The 19,020-nt window shown below is 41.8% G+C and overlaps 1 protein-coding gene across 4 annotated transcripts in view; it reads right to left on the bottom strand.

The window, feature by feature from the left end:
- Positions 1 to 3,518: 3,518 nt before the first annotated feature.
- ZNF608 (zinc finger protein 608) overlaps positions 3,519 to 19,020 on the bottom strand; it is a 100,647-nt gene continuing 85,145 nt past the window's right edge. For 3 of the 4 annotated variants that reach the window (XM_046667841.1, XM_046667839.1, XM_046667838.1), the window contains 7 exons: positions 14,312 to 14,399; positions 11,339 to 13,787; positions 9,272 to 9,689; positions 8,533 to 8,705; positions 7,043 to 7,196; positions 5,063 to 5,144; positions 3,519 to 4,499 (listed from right to left, as the gene is read on the bottom strand). In XM_046667841.1, the coding sequence (XP_046523797.1) occupies positions 4,493 to 4,499; positions 5,063 to 5,144; positions 7,043 to 7,196; positions 8,533 to 8,705; positions 9,272 to 9,689; positions 11,339 to 13,787; positions 14,312 to 14,399 (3,371 nt within the window). In that variant the 3' untranslated portion in view covers positions 3,519 to 4,492. Of the gene's footprint in view, positions 4,500 to 5,058; positions 5,145 to 7,042; positions 7,197 to 8,532; positions 8,706 to 9,271; positions 9,690 to 11,338; positions 13,788 to 14,311; positions 14,400 to 19,020 lie in introns of those variants that run through there. The other variant, XM_046667840.1, reaches the window with a different exon arrangement.

Below are 19,020 nucleotides of genomic sequence, written 5' to 3'. Positions count from 1 at the left end.
GCTGTGAACCCCTGCTTTCACAGAGTGATTTTGTTAAGAAAAATCAAAAAGAATCCACAACAGAAGCACTGCTAAGAGCAGGCTTTACTTTGTTTTCTCTCCTAAAGTCAACTGAAAGTAAACAACGTTTATGACTCAGGCTTCTGCAGGAAGCAGGGAATGGATGACTGTGGTTAGTGACAAAAACAATAATAAATGGCTTTGCCTGTCTTGTCTCTTTTTCAGAGTCAGGGAGGGAATGAAATGACCAGTAATTATCACTTAAACTGCTGTTTTATCCTGTATCAATCAGAGCTATTCATTCTGGTTACTCTCAGACCCTTGGGCTGAAACCACACTAAATCAGGGTCGCAGCCAGTGTGAATATATAAGGCCAGCCTTTTTAGTCCTCTAAGTGTTAATGACCTGGGCTGAACATCAATGGCAAGTTTCCATGAAAAAGCCATCTGACATCCTAATCTAGGAACAAATGGTTCTATATGGAGCCTATTACCTTGTTTTTAATATTCTGCATTCGATGGGACCACAGCTGTAAACAACTCTTCATTCTCATTTCTCCATGAAGTTAATTTGCACTGTGTCAGCACTGCAGGCTTTTTGCATATGTTCAGGACAAGCTGATATGAGCAGGCCTGGAATGAATAATGTTTAGTAAAATCAATAAACCCTATTATTAGTCACTAAGGGGACTGATTTTATGTCTATAAAAGTAAAACAATTAGAACCGTATTAATGGCAGATTCATCATAGTAATATAATGGAGCCAAGGATGCTTGTCTTTGGGGAATCTTTAATTTACCATTCAGTACTGACTATGTACTCAACTAGAGAAATGGCACACACAATATAAACAAGCTCTGGCCTTTGGCAATTCATGTTGTCATCAGTAGAGACAATACTGCCAACAGTTAGGGGGAAGAAACAAAACTTCATTTAGTGATTAATGTAAACCAGTCATGAATAATGTTCCAGTAAAAGCCTAAGGGGAGAGACTATTCAAATAGCATTGTGCTTTTGGTCCTATATCTCTCGGTATTTATCAGCACTCTTGTCTATTACAGTAGCAGAGTTAAGCATGGTCTGATGTCCCTATCTATTTAGGTACCTAACTAAAAGTGATTAAAAGCCTGGTATGTAATAAGCATACATCCAGTCACTTTGCAGCCAAAAGGTAAGATTGACTTTCATATGATTTAAAAAAATATTTATTACCAAAAGCAGGAAAATCTTCAGGAATCCATGGTATCACCTAGCCATGATAATTCAACTGGTGAAGATGTAAGTTGATTTTAGTTCTGCTCCTGTGTTTTGATAACTGAACTGTTCGGTTAGTTCCAGAACTGGAATAACATGTAGGCAACCAACAGACATACTTTCATCCATATTATGAACAGAGGAAATGTACGTATTTAACTGGTTTAAGGCAAGTTACATCAAGTCCTCAAGGATATATCAAGATGTGGTCTAAGGCCAAAAGGCACATGAAAAGATGTTAAACATCACTAATTATTAGAGAAATTCAAATCAAAACTATGAGATATCACCTCATACCCATAAGGATGGCTATAATTAACAAGATAAGAAATAGCAAGTGTTGAAGAGGATGTGGAGAAAAAGAGAACCCTCATACACTACTGGTGGGAATGCAAACTGGTGCAGCCACTATGGAAAACACTATGGAGATTTCTCAAAAAGTGAAAAATAGAAATACCATATGATCCAGCTATTCCACTACTGGGTATTTATCCAAAGAACATGAAATCAATAATTCAAAAAGATACATGCACCCCTCTGTTCATTGCAACATTATTCACAATAGCCAAGACATGGAAGCAACCCAAGTGCCCATCAATGGATGAATGGATAAAGAAGATGTAGTGTATATATATACAACAGAATACTATACAGCCATAAAAAAGATAAAATCGTGCCATTGGCAACGACATGGATGGACTTTGAGGGTATTATGTTAAGCGAAATAAGTCAAACACAGAAAGACAAATACAACATGATTTCACTCATATGTGGAATATAAACAAATCCATAGATAAGGAGAAGAGACTGGTGGTTACTAAAGGGGAAGGGGGTCGGAGGAAGGCAAAAGGGGTAAAGAGGCACATGTGTATCGTGACAGATAGAAACTAGACTATTGGTGGTGAACATGATACAGTATACACGGAAACAGAAATAGAATAATGTACACCTGAAATTTACACGATGTTATAAGCCAATATGACCTCAATAAAATAAGTTTTAAAAAATTCGTGGTCTAAGAACTGAAAAAAATTGATAACTTAAAAAAGGAAAAATATGTGAAATACTCTTATGTATAGGAATAAACACCATAAACAATGTTTTTATAAATGATAACATGGATGAAATTCAAAAGAAAAACCAACTGAAAATTAGGAGAAAAATATCCTCCTACTTAAATCTCTTAAGAACATGGACTAGACCTGTAAGGCACACAGCAAAGGGGACACTTTACGGTGGTTTTCCAAAAGCAGAGGAAACATTTCTTTTTGATGGCAAAAATCTATTCACTTGTGAAGCAAAGGCCTCTAAGTAGGAGAACTAACCAAATTATACCAAGACAAACTCTGTCAACTTAAAGAACTTTTTAGAAAACCAAGTGGTAGAACTACCATTAGCAATTGTAGTAAAATCATCAAAACTCACAGCAGGAAGGAAGCACTGAGATCAACCAAACAGACGAAGCAGAGTCCCACCTCAGGGCCTGTGCACTTGCTTCTCCACCTTGCTGCAATGCTTTCCCCCAGATATGTGCGTGGATCGCTCCTTCATCTCCTTTAGCAAGGCCCTCCCTACCAATACATTTACAGTCACAAACTCCCATGCTTTATTTTTCTCCATAGCATTTATCAACCATCTAACATAGTCTGCACATTACTTAGACATTTTATTATGTTTACCCCACCTACGTGAAAATGCAAACTCTATGAGGACAGAGATTTCTGTCTGCTTTGCTCACGGCTATAGCTCACTCCCATACAGTCCCTGGGAGAGTAGGTGCTCAGTAAGTACTTGTCTGATGGGAGAGAGGGCAGGAGGGAGACAGGGAGACAGGGAGGGAAACAAGGAAGGAGAAAGTAAGTGGGGAAGAAGTTAATTCTGGACATTTGGCATAAAATATACTAGTAAAGCAACTTAAAGACAAGTCAAATAAATGGCTAGCTGATTGACTTTTTACATATTTTATCTACTGTCCACATGTCGCAAGACTGACATCTTTGGAATATCATTCCATACCACAGAAGCTGTATCTACCAATCTATGGTGATTTCATGCTCCGTGTCTGGAGTAAGTACTTGGTAAATATGCATATAACCACCGAATTAAACACATTATTTGGTTGTCATACCTATGTATCACATAAGAAAAGTTAGTATGTGTGTACTGTGTCTTTTGCATTGGCTATTCATAATATTAAGAAACCTTTCTTTGAAAATTAGAATCACTATCAGCCAGCTGGAAATAACATGAGACAGACAAGAAGCCATTATAAAAAAAAACCTTTTTAATTCTGATTGCCAAATTATTTAAGGCAGGTATAAAAAAGGAAAGCATTCAATATACATTTTACATAAAATAAACTAGATTACAGCATAAAACAAGTAACCAGGCAATGGCGTTAAATTCTCTCTCTTCTAAAACTGAGTAATTGTAAACATTAAAAAAAAAAAAAAGGACTGCAGGACTATTCAAGTAATAGAACAATCACAGATGTCTCTGGTATGCAGGCTATTGGGTTATTTGCCATTCAAGATTATCAAAAAATGACACCTCATTATTCACAGATGCTCATTATTTCCCCATTTTAATCTTTACATTATATACAACACAGTTTTTGTGGTACTGGCAACCCCATGCCTTCCAAAAGTATTTCTTCCACAATACACAAGTACAAACAGTGACTACAGGAACATTTTACACTGATGCGTCGTTAACAGGAGCCACCAAATAGACATCTAAATTGTACCAAGTGTCATCATCACAGTTAGCCTTTCTGAGGGGCTTATGGGAAATATATGAAGGATATGCAAGGTTCAGGCACACTGATACATAACATTATTTATTTACAATTTAAAAGGAAAAGGAAAAGAAAGTAAGCAGCCTTTTGTGGCTAACACTTTTCAACATGACAGATACATTTTTTTATTTCCTTTACTGAGTGGTTTGCGACTTGGCAGCAGACCCTGTGTGTGCGAGCCTGGTTACTGATACAAAAAGTAAAGAATATATATATATATATATGTATATATACATATATGTATACGTATATATATATAAAACAGAAGTTTAATTACAGCAACATTTGTTACTCTGTGATAAAATCTGTAATTTACAAAAATGAAATGACTGGTTTTTGCCTGCCATTAAGGCATTTCAAATTAACACCATGGAACTGATGTCTGTATAAAGCGCTTCCCCATGTGATCCAGTCACATGACAACGTACATTTCCAATCTTGTTATTCTCTGCAAAAGAAAAGAAAACCTTAGCATACGGTTCTACCCACATTTGATGCTAAAAATACGAAAACCATAAGATTGATAGATAAACTTATTTTATGGAATTCAACTCCAAAGAAAGTGAATGAACACAAGGGTAATGACATACATGGTGAAAAATAAATTATTTTTCCTTTTAAAACAATTTGAGGGATAATTAAGAATATCAAAGAACAAACATTACCTTTAGCATTATGAAAATAAATTTCTCCATTTGCAACATTATTTTTAAACATAATTTTAAAAAGGGAGTCATGGTGAATTATTTTAATAAAGCTGTGAGGATAACCTAAGAAACTTTCAACTGTTTAAAAAATCAGTTAATTACTAATCTACTTACAGCTATAGAAATGAAGCGCACAGAATATAAATTACATGTGAAGTGTAGCGGCATAAAAGCACATTCATTACAATAATGTAAAACCCTAAGTAGCTAAGTTTTTGGTCTTAAAAGCCTATACTTGCCTCCTCCCACCCATTAAGATGTCTCCATCTAGAAAACTGATTCAAAATGTGGAGGGCATTTTTACCTTCTTTGTGCAGGAAACATTCCTGATGCAGATGCCTGGGCAGCCACCTGCTGAGAGGCAACGAGGGCAGCAGAGGTCAAGCCTAATGGGGAAAAAATGCAGGTTTCTGTGACATGCAGAAAGATAAGAGTAGATACAGGCCCAGTGGTGAAGAGTTGCAGACTCAATAGCAGCAATTTGTCCTTTCCTAAACACACATACAAAATGTCTCATGCAGCAGGACAGAGTACAAACTGCTCGGTCTAACTAGTATCTATGCCTTTATCGAATACTCTGTGGTTTTCTTAATAGCTGTTCAAAGAGAATATGACATTCCATCTCTCCGGCTCTGCATGGTACTAAATGGTTTGCATGCATTCCTGAATAGGAAGCTCATGAGAAATAATAGATACCAGGTAACAACAGGAATCAAAAGTCACAGTGAATTATAGAAGTGACATGCTATTTGCTTAGAATACAATACTTTCATAATAACTTTTATCACTTTAACATTTTCCCTGGTGACTGAACACAATGCATCCCGTAAGATACATGGAATCAGTGGATCGAACTTAGAAATAGTCTTAACTTTTATCCTGCAAAGGAAAGGAAGCAGTCAGAGAATAAAGAGCTCCAAATGGCACAAAGTTGCGTAATAGGAAGTTATTTTAATTCTATGGAAAACAATCCTGGAGAAAAGAGAGGAAACAAATGCAAACCTAGGGAAGATTACTCTCTCCTTCTACGTCCTTTATATTCTCTTTTAACACCACTAGTTGACATCAAGTAACGTGAGTTGAATAAATAAAAAGGACCCTTCACATGTGTATAGCACTTTCCATTTCTGGAAGTATCTTCAAACATATTATCTTGTATTCACACAGCAGAGTAAGAGGCAACTTGGCAAGTACTATGGACTGAATTGTGTCCCTCCAAAGTTTCTATGTGGAAGTCCTAACTCCCAGTGTGACTGTATTTGGAGACAGGACCTATAAGGAAGTAATTAAAGTTAAATGAAGTCATAAGGGTGGGGCCCTGATCCAACCGGATTAGTGTCCTGATAAGAAGAGACATAAGGGGGTAGCTCCCTTCTCTCTCTCTCTCTCCCTTCTTCCCTCCCCATGCACATAGAAAAGAGGTCATATGAGCACACAGCAAGATGGTGCCCACCTATAAGCCAAGAAGAAGCTCTCACCAGAAACCGACCGTGCTGGCACCTTGATCTCAGACTCCCAGCCTCCAGAACCATGAGAAAATAAATTTCTGTTGTTTGAAGCCAAGTAGTGTGTGGTATTTTGATACGGCAGCTTGAGCCAAGACAGCAAGATCCTAGCCAGCGGATCTGTTGGTGAAGATGGTGCCACCACCCAACCCCTGTGAGGTGACGGAGCTGGCACAAATGGCACATGCTCAGCTAAAACACCATGAAATGAAGGCTCAATCATGTCGATTCTGCGGCTTTTTCAAAATGTTTCTCTATCTTGAGTGAAAGAGTCACAGCAGTGAAGGGCTGTGAAGAGCCCCTAAATGAGGCTGTAAAAAGTGTTAAATCTGATCACGTTACTCCCATTACTTCCAAGGGAAAAGAGCAACTTGAAAGGCCTGCAGAAATCACAACTTCACCGAAGCCTTCCACCATCCCTCCCCTCCCTTTTTTCTACAATGTCCCTGAAGTAGCTATCTAATCTTCTGATTGTTATATTCTGTGCCCCAGACACCGGCTGCCACCCTTGGTCTGTGAGATAACAGTAAGCTGCTGATAACATCAACCAGTGACAATTATTAAGTGGCAGCCATTTCATGTCTCAATAGAAAACAAAGATGTGGGAACAGCCTTAGTTGTGTTACTAGGAAATTCTAGGAAGTAAGTATTAAAAACACTCTCCAGAGTTAATGTTAACTCAAAGCTCAATATTTTTACTTTAAGACACGAAAGGCAGTTTTGGCTACCGTTTTCCAAAGTAGAATGAACACAGGCACAATAACGACGGAGCTGCTGACCTTGAAAAGGGTCATATTGACCAGGGATTAGTGGGTACCCCATGCCAACGTGGGTGTGGTGATGTGTATGCAGGTGCCGCTGGCCGAAGGGGGAGTGGCGATCTCGTTCCCTTTCGGCTTCCCGTTCCCGCTCAGCTGCGGCCTTCTCCACGGGCTGCAACAGAAAAGAGAGACCCCCCCTTAAACCTCTGAAAAACAACTGCCACGAGCACTACCCTACCTGTCCTTTCGGTAATGTGTGTGATCGACGAAAAAGTAGATACATAGATAGCTAAAATTCTTTATTAATTGAAGATAATGTCAAAGGCATGCATTAGTTTCAGTTCGAATTAAGCCAATACTCAAGAACTGCACACCCAAAAGTAAACCAAGAGCCATCAAGGTTTTCCTCAAATGACTGAAGTAAGAGGACTTCTCTCCATACTCAATCACAACCGCGGGTTTAGAATCTACCCAATTTCTTCCCAGAAACAACTTTTAGATACAGATCAAGAAAAAAGGAGATTTTCTTTAAAGTCGAGTTCTCTAATTACCCTTTTATGTTATTTACATTTTGTGAGCAGAATCTCTCTCATAATTTTAAATATAACTGTATCTGTTTTAGTTCCCTGAAAATACACATCTCAATATTATATACCAATAACATGTACAGGAAATCATTGCCCTGTGCCCCTGGAAGCATTCCAGAATCTCTCAATTTCTGAACACTCTCAGAGAAGCTCCACTTCTCCCAAATCGTCATTTGGTTAAAGATTGTGTATTTCCTATATATTTCTACCCACTAGAACTTAACCAATCTCTTGCTAAAGTTCTCTTTCTCACTTGAAACAATTCTTTGCACTAGAAGGTGTACTCACAGAAAAAGATTCAGAAATCATCTTTTCCAGTTTTGTAATAGTCTCTGGCAGACTCATACACATCACAGATCCTATATTTTAATTTATTCCAAATTTCTCTTTTCTAGCCAAGAACTACCACATCCTTTCTTCTGTCTCTCTTCACAACAGTGGCTAGGACTAGCAGTTGCCCTTTTGGGAGTGGGGGTAACCTTTCACAAAGACACACGTTTGCACTACTTCAGCAGAATAGAGTCAAAGCCAAAAAAGAGCAGATGCAGCCACCACTCCTTAGCCAAGTGGCTCACCCAGGTACACGAGTGCAGCAAAACATTTCAGCAAAAATATTTCACACCAAAAGTTGGTTCCTATGAATTCAAACATTCACCTAACAAGCTTCCTCCTGGGTAGGTAAGGTATAGTGGATTTTGCAACAGAGAAGCTTGCCACCACCATACATGCTTTAATAATTGTTTTTTTCATGTGTGAAAGCATCTTACTTTTGAACATTCCATTCCTTATGGATTAGGAGAAAACGGCATCCTGAAATCACAGCTGGGTTCCAAAACCATTTATATTTCAAGACTGTTCTCTAGCTTGTCCCTCTCTCCTCCCCCAAAAAGTAGTCCTTTTAAATAACAAAAGGAGGCTTACAGCAGGAGACTTGCTGCGGTATTGGTTGGCATGCTGCTGGAGCAAATCCAGTGCTTTAGATTCAGTGGTTGTTTTCGTGTTGATGCTAGGGCTGGTATTGACTTTCTCTGCCTCTTCTCTCCCTGACATCTTCCCATAAACAGGATAATGAAATCCTGGAGAGAGATAGGCTCCTGCAGATAAACAACAAATGCCGCATGAAGTTATGGGCTACATCTTAAAAAAAAAAATCATTTGGATTACATGAATTTGGGATGAGAGTCGGAGATCTTAAAATAGGGGATTACATTAAGAATGGGCTACATCATCGTTAAACTGTATCTGAGTTCTCTGATTTTCTTCTCCCAGTTAATTCATCCTGATGAACGGAGGTTATAAACAGAATTGAGCTCACAGCCATTTCATACATTTATGTGTCCACTTAAGTGAAAGGAATAGTGACTATAATGATTATGACAGTAAGTGCTTAGAATATTTTCATAGGCAATAAAGTATCTGTCAGTCTAACAGCTATAGCCGACCATCAGAGACTACGGAAACTATAGCTGAGGACTCTTGGCATTTCGTCTAAAACAAAAACCTTATATTAAATCAGTTTCATCTTTGGGACTTTAAGCGGCATAAAAAGAAGCAAAACAAATGTCACTCCTGAAGTGTCTAATTTATCCTGAGTTTTTAAATAGCTAATATTTGAACACAGCCTTTTCCCTCCAATATAGCCACAACCCCCAACACGTACCAGGATAGCTGTGCATTAGGACGGGAGAAACAGCCCGGTATGCAGGGTGGCTTGGGTCATACATCTGTGGGTAAGGATACGCATGCAAGTACTGGATGTAGGATTGATGCTGACTCATGGGCGAGGAGACAGCCACTCTTGTTCCCCGAGAGTCCTTCCAGTTCACAGGAGTCTTTCGATCATCACTTTTCAGCTTGTTCTCCTCCATGGATTGAGAATCAGGACGCTTGGCCTCTTTGGGCTCCTCTTTAATGCTCGTTAACGAGACAGGAAGATTGGGCACCCCGCTCTCTTTATTGGGAGTTTTCCTGGGACTATCCTCTTTTAATTTCTTTTCTCTATCAAGTTCTTCTGACTTTTGCTGATCCAGGTATTTGGGCTGGTATACATAATGATGCCATGTCCTCGAATCCGGATCCTGATTTTTAAGAAAAGATTTTTAAAACATCAATTTTTAAGAAAAACCCATTAATCCTCATGACAGCACTACCACTATTACTTCTAATACGAAGTGAGCGTTTCTTTATATGCGCGCACCGCGCAAAGAGCTGTACCGCCTTCTCTTGCAAAGTAATAACGTCTCAGGTAGGGATTATTATTAATCTCTTTTACAGAAGATAAAACCAAAGCTTTTAAAGCTCAAGCAACATCAGGGTCCCACTGCTGCCCACGGTGGAGCTGGGCTTCAAACTTAGTCTGCCAGAATTCAAAGGTGGGCCCTTCGTGTCATTTCTCAACATTAAATAACATCCTCAGACATAGTTAATCTAACCTTCATTTTCCTTTTAATATCTCACATAGGTAAGAAGAATTTTAAAAACTCTAATTCAAGCTAATAATAGCAAATTTAAGTAATTATTATTATCAATTAACATCATTTAGAGGGAAAAAAATTCTTGGGTTTCCTAATACATTTTCTTTATCTACTGCAGCTGAAGCTTAATATATTGGCTCACGTCTCATTATGTGCTAACATCCTAATCGAAACAAAATTTTAAATTAATAGCACACATTATGGCTTTCCTATTAGAAAACAAAGGCATCTATAAACCCCCCAAATTGTAGAATTCTAATGCAGCCCTGGGAGGCCACAGCCTGATTCAGGCCTCCAGAAGTGGGGGGACCGAGGATCCTAAATGGCCTGTGACCCCCATCCCATTCACGATATAAACCCACTGCGTATTTAGGTCCTGCGAGAACATTCAAAGTTGGGCAGAAATGAGCATGAAGAAAGGATTCTGCTGCTCCGATTCACCAGGGCCGTCTAAGCATCGGAGTGGAGTGGGGGCTGGGGGTGCTGGGAAATACCAGAATTGATAATCATGGGACAGCAGTGAGTCAGGAATGTCTGAACCATGACAGAAAGTGCCAGCACATGTGTGGTTTCACCGGGACCGATTTTCAGATGTTTGCACACGTAAGCTCAGGTCTGGCTGGACCACAGGGCTCGAGGCCCATTCGCTCAGACCTTCTCACTCTCCTCACAAGTGATCAGCACTGAGCTCCATTTGGGGCACTTATCATAGAGTGTAAAACAGAAATCTAGGCATCTCAGGCACCATGAGAAAGACAGCTGGGCCCCAAATTTTATTAAAAAGACGAGAGAAAAATGGGAATTTAAAGACTCAGTGTTAAAATTCCTAGAAGATGCCAACAGAAATTTGGAAACGTAAAAGAACAAATATTTCAGAGATGAGACTCAGAATCTCAGAGTTAGAAGGGCACTCAGTGGCCTCACTGAGTGAGAATTCCCTCACTTTGGACTCAGTAAGAAATTAAGGAACCTCGTCAGATTCACAGTGAGTTAATGACATGGAACACGAGTCTGCAAAGCGCATGTCCACAATTCTACTACACAACATGACAAGGAAATAGTGAGTAATGTACATTTTAGAGGTATACAATAACTCCTGAGAGAATCTTTTAAAATATTTTTCAAGAGAAGAGGAGTCAACCCTAATAAACCCTTGGTTTATTTCCTGTGAAGAAATCTAACCAGATCAAGCCCAGACATGTCCGCGTCTCAGACTGCTCTCTCCCTGTGGGGGCCACGCTCCACAATCTTACTTGTTTAAATCTCGAGGTTGGGTCTACACCTGTCTGCTTCATAGAGTCCATGACAGATTTCATTTCTACAGCCTCCTTAATAAGCTGGTGGTTTTCCATCTGCTTAGCTTTGAAGCTGTCGGCCTGAAGCTGCTGCTGGTGATTGGAGAGAAGCTGCGATTTACCTGTCTCCTCAGTTTTATTAGGCACTGATGGCCCTAGTTTAGAATGGTTTTTGTTAGGCTCCGGAGTGGAAGGAGCTTTTGAGATTGTGGCTGATGGCATGTTTTTCTGTTTACTGTCCTCCTTGCCCAGCTCTTTCAAGGGGAGCTCATTTTTCCTTTCACAGTCTCCTCTCCCAGTTTGGGCCATTTTCTGCTCTGCCAGCCTCTGGTCCTCATAGTACTTCTCGTACTGCTGTCTATAGGCAGGGCTGGTAGCCATCAGAGACTTCTGGTCCATATAGAGCCCATAGGCATACTGGCCATAATAAAGTGACTGAGCCAGGGCAGGGTGTCTCTGTGTGATCACCGACTGGTGCTGAGGCTGCAAGGACGCGGAATTGTGGTCCACTTTCTTGGCATCTAGCTGCTCTGCCTTGTCTTTCTTTTCTGCATCTTCCTCAGACTCCTTCTTGATCTTCATTCCCTGCGTGCCCCCAGCGTTCCCAGCTGTAGGGGCGCCGACCTGCCCAGGGTGCATGTAACTTGGAGAATAATAAGGATCGTAGCCATGGTAATACGGAGAATGGGACTCTTTCATCTGAGATGATTGTGCTGTAGTGGAAGAATGCCCTTTTACAACACCATCCTTACTAGAAATGATATCTGATGGGGAACTGGCCTTTGACCTCATGCCCTCCGACCTGCTATCTGAACCACCATCATCGGCAGCATCAGATATGTCTGAATAGGCGGGGCTGCTCGTCTTGGCTGCAGAACTCTCTGCCCCATTTTGTGTCAACACATGCAGAGGGGCCACTGGCGCCTGCCCGTTCACCAAAGTGCTACATTCCATCCTGGAGGCGCTCCCGATGGAAGGGCTGGGAGCGTTGTCTGTGAAAGTGTAAACCTTATCAGCTTCCGCTTTGATACTGGCCATTCGACTCTCTTGAGACTCTGACAGTCCATTAGCCAGCCCTTCATTCTTGTTGAGATGGTCCTTCAAAAAATGCCCAGATAAATCTTTGCCGGCCCCCTTGGCGTCCTCTAGTTTGCCCAGCTTAGCATCCATTTTCGGGCTTCCCGTCTCCTTCCCTTCTTTGTCCTTTAGCTTTCGCTTCTCCTTTTTCTTTTTGTCTTTGAGTGACACAAGAGCTGGGTTCACGGTGATGGGCTCCCCCATAATTGTGGGCTTTGGTTGAATGGGTTTTAATGGAGGACTCTTTGGTGTGGCCTGAACAACAGTTGTTGTGAGGGAGGGCAGTCCGGGTATTGTCCCTGTGGTGGTGCTGGTAAAGGCTGCAGTGGGTATAGCAATTAGTTGCGGGGGAGTGGGGGCGGGGGCAGGAGCAATGGGCCGGGCAGTTTTAAGTTTAGAGAGGTTTTTGTCCATTTTGCAATTGTTGGCTTTTTTGCCCTTTTCTTTATCTCCCAAAGTTTTCTTGTCAATTAATCCTTCTGCTTCCAGTTTGGGCATTTCTGCAGCCAAACTGCCATCTGCTGCTGAGCAACTGTCTAATGTGGCCGTCATGTTGGAGATCACCGGAAGGTTGTTCAGTTCATTGTTAAGGCCCTTCTTTTTGCCAGAATTCTTCCCAGCTTTAGATCCGATGACAGAACCATTGCTCATCAGCTCTCTCTTTCCCTTGGGGGTCCCAGGGGGGTTCCCCGAGCCAGGGGATGCGGGCGCCTTCACCTGGTCATAAGTTGATACACTTGTGCTTGGCTCACTGCATTCGAGGGCCACATTACTCAAAGCCTCCTCGCAGTCAGAGATCTTGTCCTCGCTGTCAGGTTCGAACTCCAGCTTGTTCTCTGGGTCTAAGTGTGCATGAGCTTGGTGGTACCTCAGGCCGTTAATGTGCTTGTACTTTTTGTTGCAGTTTGGATGGGGACAATCGATTAACACTGGAGAAGAGCAGCCTTGGTCCAAAAAAGTAGTCTCTGGTTTCCCTTGAGGGGTAGTGGGAGTGCTTCTAGAATTTGTGCGGACCCGCTTCCCGGGCTTATTATCCTCGGAGCTGGAGTTGAGGTCTAGCTCCATTGGAGGCTTGTTTTTCCTTTTGTTGGTGGAGGAGGGGCTAGCTTTGATGTCCTCAGCAGCACAATTTGGGGGTGTCCTTCTGCCGCTGGCGTTGAGGCTGCCCCGCCTCCCTTTCCCATTGGCCCCCCCTCTGTTCTTGTTCTGCAGCCCTCTGGACTCTGTGAAGCTGGCCTCCGAGCCCGGGGCAGCCGCAGCAGACCTGGCTCTCTTCCCTCGGCCCCGGCCCCCTCTCATCTCCAGGTCGCTCGTGGGTGACTCACAGAACCTAGGGAAGCAAGTAAGAGATGTCAAAATGAGCATCCCCAAAAGAGTCAGGCAAAATCACACGGCACACAGTGCAGCAAGAGCAGTCAACACCCCAGCAGCTGGCGGGCTGGGCCCAGGTAAGGAAAAGACACTCTGTTCTCCCACCGACAATTTCAACACCTGCAAGAGAGCAGGCTACCAACGGCTTATAGTCTGCCTCGGAAAACCAAAGAAAAACAGCTCAGGTAGCTACCTTCAAATCCTGTTCAAATGCCCATTTTGGGAAAAGAAGAAAACAAAGGAGACAGAGAAGGGGCAGGGAGTACAGATCTCTCAACAAAAAGAAATCCAGCATCTGCATTTTACTGGATTTAGTCCTGAATTGCTCATTTCTCTTTTGCCTGGTTTCAATTACAGGCAGACTTTTATGTATTATTAATCTCTCTCTATAGTTTCCTTGCAAAGAGAGGATGGGGGAAGGAGAGGGGAAGAGGAGGAACGAGGAGAGAAAACACAGGCTGAAATAAAAGGCCCTGTGCATACCTGGGAGGGGCCCAGTCGTGCTTGGTGCAGTCCAGTAGGGTCCCTACGTAAGTTTTGTTCCTCCACGTGACATTGACCACTAGGACACCTGCAAAAGCGGGGAATGAAGGACGACCACGGTTAGCACCAATTACTCTATTTCCAGTTCATTTATTATTATTACTATTATTTTTACCAGCAAAGTTCTATTCTCATTTGCTTTCAAAAGTTGTGGTTTGCATTCTTCCTCTTTCTGGTTTCAGTGACCTCAAGTGAAAACCCACAGGAAATTGTGTGTGTGTGTGTGTGTGTGTGTGTGTGTGTGTGTGTGTGCGCGCACGCATGCGCATGTGGTACAAAAGGGTAAGGCTTGTGTGAGAGTGTAATCAAGATACTGCTGACAGAAGGAAATGGTTTTTGCCATGTCCTGCTGTAAAACAGCAACACTCACCTCTTAATTTTTCTATTATTACACATAATTGCTTTCACTTGGCAAGCAGCCAACAAAAACTAAGCGCCAGTTACCAGTGCTTAAACCCAAAGGTGGCTGAAAGAATCAGTTTTGTTTCCAATTCAACAATATAAAATAATGGGGATTCTTATTTCAAAAAAATTATGCGGGTGCACAAAAAATAGGTATAGAGGGGGGAAAGTGGGGGCTTTAGATTCCAGATAGCAGACAATTCAGCTGTGATTTCTCTTTCCTACTCCTCCCCTCTGGCTTTGTGAGACAAGAATCAGGCTCGGTACGGTATCTGTTTTACTGTCTGGTCTTGTTTCATATTAAGGACTCCTAAAATAACCCTCTTAAGAAAATAAATGTGCACAATAGGTTTGCTCTTAGGGTTATCTTTAGAATCAACTTTAGTAAGCATTTGCCACAGAGGATTAGGAAAAAAAATCTCAAAACCAACACACTTGTTTCCTACAAGCCACTCTGCTTTTCCCAACTGCTTTGCAGACAGACAATTTAATTTAGCACTGCATCTGTGAATTACCAAACTTAAGTGCACTTAGTATACCAAATGTCACAGGGAAAGGAAATATAACATCCTCTTTATTTCTCTAGAGGACAAGTGCCATATTTTTTTTTAATCACTCCTTTAAAGAATATACGAAAAGCATCTAGATTTTGAGACATACATAAAATATTAGGGCAAAGAAAGGAAATATTTTAGTGAGCCTTTCTTTTCTTTGCTGTACCTACCCCCCATTCTTTCTTGGAGACACCAAGGGACATTACTCAAAGTCTATTTCTAGCTGGTTTGTTCACTGCCATTTTGAATTTTATAGAAAACCTATACTGAACTCCTTCATGGTAGGGGACGCCTCAGAAGGTAAGACTCATTTCCTTGGGAATGTTTTAACAGCAGGTAAAACATCTGAATGGTTGGGACTCAAGTAGTGGGGGAGGAAGGATTTCTTTCAAAAAGTCCTAAAAAGAGATTTAAAAATTGTTCCCATATGGTCTATGTTGCTATTACTTCGGTGACAGCTGAATTTACTCACTGTAGCAACAGTCTTGGGGGGCGGGGGTGGGGAGGAAGCTAGCATGAAGCAAGCAAGCATTTCCTCAAATCACGGTTGATTCCATTCTCATTCCCTCAGGAAAATTTTTTAAACCATTGAGTATAAAACTTCATATTGAGACGAGAATCAATGGTAATTAGGCATTTGGTCAAAATTTGCACAAGACAGAACAATTGGAGGAAAGGATTCTTTATGAGCACATCCCTTCAGGAAAAGGGAGGGGGTGGGAGAGGAGGCGAAGGGGAAGACGGAGCTGGTTTTCTCATCATCTGCTCTCTGGGGCACCATGTGTGGTGTCAAAGACCTTTGCAGCTGCTTAAAATTCTTTAGCATGTCAGCTATATTTACAGTGCAAGAATATATCTGTATTGCCAGAAGGTTACTGAATTTTAGCTTTAGATGCAATAGGCTAAATCATTGCGTTCCAGAGTCCCTGATGTAGCACAAATGTATAATTAAAATTGCTTGAAAGGAAACATGAAAGAAACAACAAACCTTCCATTCTTGCAGTAATAAAATTAAAAACAGGAAAAGTCTGCGCAGACACTTAACATTTGTCTGCAGTGAAAGGCTTTTGTTATTGCTTTTCCCCTAAGGGTTTCGCGTTTCCAGCAAAGGCTGGCCGCCCATTGGCCAGCGCCTGCTGGGAACGCTCGCGTCTGATTGGCTGGGCCGAGGGCGGCCGCCCGGGATAAAGGGGCTTCGCGGAGGGCAGCGGCTGCGGCCCGGGGGGCGGCGGCCGGGAAGGCGGGGACGTGCACGCCGGCTGGGGTGCTGGCGGCGACAGAGGGCTGCCTGCGCTGCTCGGCTCCGTAAAGCAACGCGGGCAGGGCCCTGGGATGAAATGAAAGGCGCCGTCTGCGTGACCTGCTGGGTTTACCAGCACGACCCACGCCGGGCAGCCCGACGTGGCACACCACCCTGCTCAGAACCTTTCCAACCGAATCTGTGGCCTCGAAACAGGCGAAAGGGAACCCTGGGGCTGGCAAGAAGGAAGGGACCCCAAAGAAGCAATTCATCATTGGTTATGTGGGGCTACCGTATGAAGCCGTTACAGGGGCTTAAGCAAAGTTGAAATTTCCACACTGTAAAACTATTCACATCGCCTGATACTATTTCTAGAAGTCCCACAAGCAGACCTCTTATCTAAGTGATATCATTATTATTAGCCCTCGGTGGGAATAAAATCCTGTAAAGAAAAGTCCATTTTCAACTTCAAAAGGCCTCAATAAGTCAGCCCTATTTTTCTAGAAGCCCTTGGTATTTAAAATGCTCAAAATAAATGCTCTGCTCCCGGGGAGGTTTTGAACAGTGTCCATCAAGCAGTGCTAATTAAATACGTGTGCTTGTGTCTATTTTTCTTTATATGTACAAGCCGCTTCACAATGCCACAGAGTATTTATATCTGCCTGGAACTCACGTGCGAATACACACACACACGTGTTTACACAGCCAAATCTGCTGCTTTATATTGGAATGAAGGCTTAAGGAATGCTTCTCATATAAACTACAAAGTGTATTGTTTCTTTGTAAGGAAGTCTGTGTTTAGACAGCATCCTATTGTGAGAGGCCAAGTATGAGGGTGGGGTTTTGGTTCTAAACGATGTAAACGGTTTATCATTTTGCTGAAGACTCAACATCTTGAACACTTTGTAATCCATGGGTCATATAAAGCAGACTATACTTTTCAAAGGCGTAAATGAGCAAAATGAAAATTAGTCCTTTAAAAGTACAAATTTGAATTTTACAAATCTGGGCATAGTTATGGTTCTCGCTTATTTTATACAAATTGGACATAAATGTACACTTATTCTAAAGATATTTAATATTTCTTTTAATGCATATTTATTCTTTCAAATGTCTAGCCTATGAGCTAGGTGCTGGGGACACTCCATACAAGCCCTTTTCATCTTTGTATTCTCAAGTATCCCACCAGGTTTATTATCCTCCCTTTCCACCCACGGACTGGGCATGGTCTTCCTGAAAATGCTATGCTTGCCCGGTAACATGTTATATTTGAAAAACATCTGAAGATTATTACCAATAAAGTAAGAATACAGCTGGAAAGAGCAATGGATGGTTTGAGTGTGCTCACCACACAGGATTTTCTTCTTTGTGTTAATAAGGCTTTGTCTTAGATACTGACACAGAATCTAAGCTGCCACCCCCATAACGCATATTACCTACAGAACACTTAAGAATGTGTTCTGTATTCTGTAATGCAAGCCAAAAGAGCCCTGAGATCTCATAAAGCTTCCATAGTCACAGTGTTCTAACTACTATTTCCTCTGGTCAATACTTAACAGTTAAGTGTTCTCAGAGAGATGGTCAGGCCCATTAAACATTTATTATGCAACTATAAGGGTATACACTAGGTGCCCATTTGGTGCTATGGAATCAACCAAGTTCTGGCTGGAATTCCCTCCAAACTCTATACTTCAAGGGTCTGCATACTTGTAACAGAACCAACACAGGCATACCTTATAATCCAGAAGGGGACCTCCAGTTTGCCTATTACTCATACTTAGAGAGTCGGCCTCTTAATCCTTCACATTAAACTAGACCCTGGATGTGACTTTCATAGTGCCTGTCCTGCCCACAGTCCCTGCTCAGAGGGTAGTCTTAGGTGGTTAGACCAGTAATCATAACCCTGGCCTCATGTGACTGATCCAGTGATGGGCACCTGAAGCAGAGGCAACCCAACAGGGACTTACTTTGGGAACCTGAATTAGTAATATGGAAGAGAAAGTTGATAACAAGAGTAGAAACCCAAAGGTCACAAGGTGCTAACGGCTGAGAGGACTGTGGTGGGCCAAAGCCCCAAGGATACAATAGCTATGAGATGAGGAAAGCAAAGGGTGGGGCAGGGCCTTCAATACTTGCGTATGTCTCTTTTTCCTCCTCTTCATCACTGAAAGGGGCTCTCACCAGCATCCACCATTGCCCTATTATTTTCCAGCCATCTTGTTAAAAATTGCTCCTGGTTCTGAACTAAAAATCTGTCTTTGAATATCTTGGTTCTGACTGTGCCTTCTGATACCCTACACAGACAGTCCACTTGACAGCCTTTCACCCAGGCACGGACAATGACCAAGTCAACATTGTCTTCACCTCCAGTTCACACTCTTTTTTCCCCCTCCGGCCTGAACAAGTTTCTTCAAACATTCTTCATGTCACACTTTTAATTCCTCTGAAAAAAA

This window comes from Equus quagga, chromosome 7 (genome assembly GCF_021613505.1).
Source record: "Equus quagga isolate Etosha38 chromosome 7, UCLA_HA_Equagga_1.0, whole genome shotgun sequence".
In the NCBI taxonomy this organism is placed as follows: domain Eukaryota; kingdom Metazoa; phylum Chordata; class Mammalia; order Perissodactyla; family Equidae; genus Equus; species Equus quagga.
This window is presented reverse-complemented; position numbering and strand designations above follow the sequence as displayed.